The 6,000-nt window shown below is 55.5% G+C and overlaps 1 protein-coding gene across 1 annotated transcript; it reads left to right on the top strand.

Annotated features, from left to right (window-relative positions):
* Positions 1-1,188: 1,188 nt before the first annotated feature.
* Positions 1,189-5,487, top strand: EGR2 (early growth response 2). The gene is made up of 2 exons (XM_032607297.1): positions 1,189-1,671; positions 3,012-5,487. The coding sequence occupies exons 1-2, from the start codon at positions 1,503-1,505 to the stop codon at positions 4,259-4,261; spliced, it is 1,419 nt and encodes a 472-aa protein (XP_032463188.1). The 5' UTR covers positions 1,189-1,502; the 3' UTR covers positions 4,262-5,487.
* The last annotated feature ends 513 nt before the right edge of the window (positions 5,488-6,000 follow it).

Here is a 6,000-nt window from a genome sequence, read left to right as displayed (position 1 = left end):
ACTGCGGTGGCGGCAGGTACAGGCAGTGAAGGTGAGGATGGGTGTCTTCGCAGAGCAGCCTGTTCAGCAAACCCAGGCGCCCACTCTGCCGACCAGGCATTCTGTTGGCGAGGCGAGCGCACGAGCGCGCTGTCAACAGGGAGGTGTGTAGCGTAAGGTGTGCGAGTGGGTGTGTGAAGAAGGTGGCGGGGGCAGGAGTGTGTGCAGCGGAAGTGGAGCGTGTGTGAGTGTAATAGTGTGTGCGCGTGTGTGGCGGGGCAGGGTGAGCGTCCAAGCCTCCATCTGGACGCCCCCGCACTGCCGACCGCCCAGACGCGCCGGGAAGGGCGCCCGCTTCGCGCAGCAGCTGAAGGGGGGCGGGGAGCGCGCGGGCAGAGGAAGGGGTGGGGGTGTCTCCGGCTGAGGATTTCTCTCGAAGCTCCCCGCAGTTATCTGCTCCTCCTAGGGAGCTCCCCCCCCGCCCCAAGGTGCCCAAAATACTTAAACAAACAAACAACCCCAAACCTGTTCCGTTTTCGCTCCTGTATAAATAGAACAGACTTTCCAAAAAAGCAATACCGCATTCACTCTTATCACCAGCTACTTCTTTCCACCAAGTAATTCAGAAAAAAGCAGTCAGCTTCCGTGAATGCATGCAGCTTTTTTTTTTTTCTTCTCTGCCTCCTTTTGCTTGCGGTTTTGAGCTGCCAAGAAAGTGAGTAGGGGTTTGACTGTAGTGTCTCGGCTCCGCTCGGTTTCTTTCCGAAGTTTAATTTTCCGGAATGGCTCCCAAACAAGGGCTGGGGAGGCGGAGCTGCCGGCACCGGATCTTCGCCTTTTTTGGAAAGTCCCGGAGAACCGGAATTCCTCCCCGCCCGGGAGGCCGCGCCGCAGCCCGGACCGATCGCTCTCCCACAGTGGTCTAAGCCGGACCCGTGGTGCGCCCTATCCCCGTCCGGCCCTGCTCTCTGGATCCGGCCTGCGGCTCGGGCCCCGCGCCCCAGACCCCCGCGGATCCTCGCGGGCTGCCAGCCGGGAGTCGCGAGCCCGGAGGAGCCCGCGCAGCCGAGCCCCTATGCAAATCGGCCATGTGACGGCAAAAGCCGCCTGGCCCAGCCCTGTTCCTCAGTCCATATATGGGCAGTGACGTCACGGGCATTGAGGACCTGCCCATAAATACTTAGAGCAACACTTTCCGTCTAACCCGGAGAGCAGCAATTGATTAATAGCTCGGCGAGGGGACACACTGACTGTTATAATAACACTACACCAGCAACTCCTGGCTTCCCAGCCGGAACACAGGAGAGAGTCAGTGGCAAATAGCCATTTTTCTTCTTAAAAAAAAAAAGCAACTTGTTTGCTAGTTTTATTTGTTAGATTTTTTTTTTGAGGTGGTAGTTGCCTTTAAGTGTGGAGGGCAAAAGGAGATACCTGCCTAGGCTCAGTCCAATCCCTCTCCAAAACGGCTTCTCTGACACTCCAGGTAGCGAGGGAGTTGGGTCTCCAGGTTGTGCGAGGAGCAAATGATGACCGCCAAGGCCGTAGACAAAATCCCAGTAACTCTCAGTGGTTTTGTGCACCAGCTGTCTGACAACATCTACCCGGTGGAGGACCTCGCCGCGACGTCGGTGACCATCTTCCCCAATGCCGAACTGGGAGGCCCCTTTGACCAGATGAACGGAGTGGCCGGAGGTAAGCCGCTTGCCCCCTTCGCGGACAGGGACCCACGCAGCTCGGAGATGGTGGGGGGGTTTCAGTGCATGTGCAGGACTTGGAAGAGAGGGTCGGGGCGCGAGGTGGACGGCGTTGACTGAACTGGCTTTGAAGAGTGGAAGGGGGTGCAGGAGGAGTCCGCGTGAGCGGGGATCCGGGCGTTGGAGCTGGACGCGCGGGCAGATGCACCAGGTTGCCAGCGAGCGAGCGTGCGTGCGCCGCGGCGCGCCCAGCCCCCGGCGGGCGAGGGGTGAGAGTAGGAGAGGTGCCCCACCAGGCTTCTGGGCTTGTGCGGGCCTTTCCGCTGGCCGCACCCCAGTCGCCCCTCTCCCGGGGTAGGGGCAAAGTGACGGGAAAGTTCGGGGCTCTGGAGGAAAGCTGAGCGTCTGGAGAGCCGAGCGGCGGAGAAGCCCCAGAGGAAAGCGTCCGCCGCTCCCTCCTCGGCAGAGGAGACCCGGGGAAAATCTCGGAGCGCGCTCCCCCTGCGGCCTGCAGGAGCGCCCCCACCTGCGCGCCGCCCACGAAATTGAGGGGGTTGGCCACTCGGGGAGGAGGAGGTGGAGGGCGGGCAACGGCGGGAAGCGGCCCCCTGGCTGCCGAGGGAAGCCCATCGGGCACCGGTGCCGCGAGTCTCCTTGGCGATGCGGTGGAAAGTGGTCTCCCGCAACCCCCGCGCCTTCCCCGAAGCCCTGCCACTGTCTTTGGGCTGGGGCGAGGACGCGCGGGTGTCGGGCAAGGCTGAAAAGGTTGGGAGGGGAAGGGAACCTATAGACTCCTTCCATCGCAGAGCCCGATTCCCTCCAGCAGTGGGAGAGGGAGGAAAGGAAGGCACCTGGGTTGGGTAGCAGCTGGGAAATCATTGACCCCCTTCTTTGGCTCACCTCTCAGGCTGACACCTCCGCGGCAGTGGCTGGGATCAGTCTTCTGGGTGGTGTCTGCCCCAGCCGTGGGACCCCCCCAGGCAAAGGAGAGGGAGAGAAGTTCCAGGCAGATGGGGAATTTTTAATACTCTTGTTGCTATTTTTGGGTGTTTTTATTGGGGACTAGAGCCACAGATGGCTGTATATGGGGGTTGGGAGTAGCTCATCTGCTTTCCTGGAGGTAGTTTGCATCCTAGACTGTCACTGGCTGCCACAGTAGGATATTGGGCTAGCCTCTTCTGTCTTTGAGCCACAATTTCCTCACCTGTTGAACTCCGCCTCAGCTCTACAGTGTAAGATCCTGGGCCTTGCGGTTGGACTCATGTGAGACAGGGGTGAGAAGGGATTCTTGGCTGCATTCTCATTGCTCCACCTCCATTCTTCCTTCCCCCTCCCCAGATGGCATGATCAACATTGACATGACTGGAGAGAAGAGGTCCTTGGATCTCCCATATCCCAGCAGCTTTGCTCCTGTCTCTGCACCCCGAAACCAGACCTTCACTTACATGGGCAAGTTCTCCATCGACCCCCAGTACCCCGGTGCTAGCTGCTACCCAGAAGGCATCATCAACATTGTGAGTGCAGGCATCCTGCAAGGGGTCACCTCCCCAGCTTCCACCACAGCCTCATCCAGCGTCACCTCTGCCTCCCCCAACCCACTGGCCACTGGACCCTTGGGTGTGTGCGCCATGTCCCAGACCCAGCCTGACCTGGACCACCTCTACTCTCCACCGCCGCCTCCTCCTTATTCTGGCTGTACAGGAGACCTCTACCAGGACCCCTCGGCGTTCCTGTCGGCAGCCACAACCTCCACCTCCTCCTCTCTGGCCTACCCACCACCTCCTTCCTACCCGTCCCCCAAGCCAGCCACGGACCCAGGTCTCTTCCCCATAATCCCAGACTATCCTGGATTTTTCCCATCACAGTGCCAGAGAGACCTACATGGTGCAACTGGCCCAGACCGCAAGCCCTTTCCCTGCCCCCTGGACTCCCTGCGAGTCCCCCCTCCACTCACTCCACTTTCCACCATCCGCAACTTTACCCTGGGAGGGCCCAGTGCTGGGGCCACAGGGCCAGGGGCCAGTGGAGGCAGCGAGGGACCCCGGCTACCTGGCAGCGGCTCCGCAGCTGCTGCTGCTGCCGCCTATAACCCACACCATCTGCCGCTGCGGCCTATTTTGAGGCCTCGAAAGTACCCCAACAGGCCTAGCAAGACCCCAGTGCATGAGAGGCCCTACCCGTGCCCAGCAGAAGGCTGTGACCGGCGCTTCTCCCGCTCCGACGAGCTAACACGGCACATCCGAATCCACACGGGGCACAAGCCCTTCCAGTGTCGGATCTGCATGCGCAACTTCAGCCGCAGTGATCACCTCACTACCCACATCCGCACCCACACTGGTGAGAAGCCCTTTGCCTGTGATTACTGTGGCCGCAAGTTTGCCCGGAGTGATGAGAGGAAGCGCCACACCAAGATCCACCTGAGGCAGAAGGAACGCAAGAGCGGTGGCCCCTCCTCGTCGGTGCCGGCCGCCTCCACCACCTCCTGCACTGGGGGCGCGCAGGCTGGGGGCACCCTGTGCGGCAGCAACAGCAGCACTATTGGTGGAGGGTCCCTCGGCCCTTGCTCATCTCGGACCCGGACACCTTGAGATGAGACTCAGGTTGACACACCAGCTCCTTGAGGCCCTTCATCCACTGGAGCTGCACGACAAACACTACCACCCATTCCTGCCCTTCCCTCATTTCCTTGGGCAAAGGGCCTTAGGAGCCTAGCACTGCCCCCTCCCCTTTCCACTTAGAAGCAGGTCCTTCCTAAAAGTTAGCCCACCTTAGTCTCTCTTAGGTGAGTTGACTGTCACCCCAAGGTAATGGGGAGGCTCAGAAGGGGGTTGGGTGGGGGTCCCTGGCCTAGAGGGCTGAGGCATGACCCTACTTTAAAGGGTTGTTTGACTAGGTTTTGTTTCCCCTCTCTTACTTTGACTGGTTACAGGTTTTTGACTCTGGATGTCAGAAATGATCTGAGACTTTTTCTACAGTAGGTTGGGAGATGCTCATCCCTTCAGGTGGGGATAGCAAAAAAGGCAGAAGCAAAACTGATGTGCACTTTATGGCTTGGGACTGATTTGGGGGATGCTGTACAGTGGGTGAAGCATGGCCTTTATAAAGCTGCATTCTGCGGCCCTAGAACAGTGAAACAAAGCTTATCTAGTCATCTCAACCCTTTAAGCAATATGTATTATAAACTCCGAGAACAGAAGTGCAATGTGATGGGAGGGACATAGCAATATCTGCTCCTTTTTGAGTGGCTTGAGAAATGTAAAGACTATTTTTTCAGTGTATATCCATTCAGATTTTGTGTATTTTTGATGTGCACTGTTCTCCAAGTTCTGAACCTTTGGGAAAAAAAGTAAAGCATTTATGATCTCAAAATGAGTCAGAGGTTAACTTATTTAAAGGGGGATGTACATATATTCTCTGAAACTAGGATGCATGCAATTGTGTTGGAAGTGTCCTTGGTGCCTTGTGTGATGTAGACAATGTTACAGGGTCTGCATGTAAATGGATTGCCTTACTATGGAAAAAAAAACCATCATTCCCTGGGTTTAGTATGGCTGTATATTTCTGCCTATTAATATTTGGAATTTTTTTTAGAAAGTATATTTTTGTATGCTCTGTTTTGTGACTTAAAAGTGTTACCTTTGTAGTCAAATTGCAGATGGGAATGTAAATAATGCTACTGGAGCTGACTTGTTTGGTTATTAGCTCTTAATAGTTGTGGAAATATAAATGATTTATTCTAACACAAAACCACTAACTAAAGTTCAGATAAGGAATGGTTTATGACTATGGTGTAAATAAATACTTTTCAACAATATTTTTGCTTTAGAAATTACTTATGAAAGATTTATTGGGTGGGACTTCAACAGTACTCAGTGGGTTTTAGTACTTTGACCAAGCCAGGATCTCCAAGTCTTCTTTGCTAGCCTTTCTGACACCAGCCCTCTCACCCCAAAGCAATCTCCATTCACAATCAAACGCTAGCGTTCTGGGGATTTCCCCCATGCATTAGTGTAAAAGTGGGGAGGCGTTGTTTTGACTCATTGTTCCGTCCTCTATAACAGCCTATAACTACTCTCTGCTCCTGAGTGGGCTCCGGAAAATAAATACTTACAAACAAGTGCCCACTCGGAGACTACACATTTGCGGCTGTTTTCAGAACCCTGACCAGGGCCAGGAACTCAGACGAGATGTGGCTTTGTGGAAAGTGTGGTGGCGTGGTCAAGCTGGAAATGACTTTCAGGTTCCAGGATTACTCTCATGACCGCAGAAAACTTTTTGAAAAGCGCTATCACCTCTTCAGATCAAAAATGCACTCAGACACTGCTGA

The sequence above is a fragment of the Phocoena sinus genome, chromosome 16 (assembly GCF_008692025.1).
Source record: "Phocoena sinus isolate mPhoSin1 chromosome 16, mPhoSin1.pri, whole genome shotgun sequence".
NCBI classification, from domain to species: Eukaryota; Metazoa; Chordata; class Mammalia; order Artiodactyla; family Phocoenidae; genus Phocoena; species Phocoena sinus.
Note: the sequence above shows the minus strand (reverse complement) of the source record. Positions and strands in the feature narration are given on the sequence as shown.

Coding starts and splice junctions, on each gene's coding strand:
- EGR2 (XM_032607297.1), top strand. CDS start 1,503: ATGATGACCGCCAAGGCCGTAGACAAAATCCCAGTAACTCTCAGTGGT. Junction 1,672..3,011: donor GATGAACGGAGTGGCCGGAG/GTAAGCCGCTTG, acceptor CCCCCTCCCCAG/ATGGCATGATCAACATTGAC.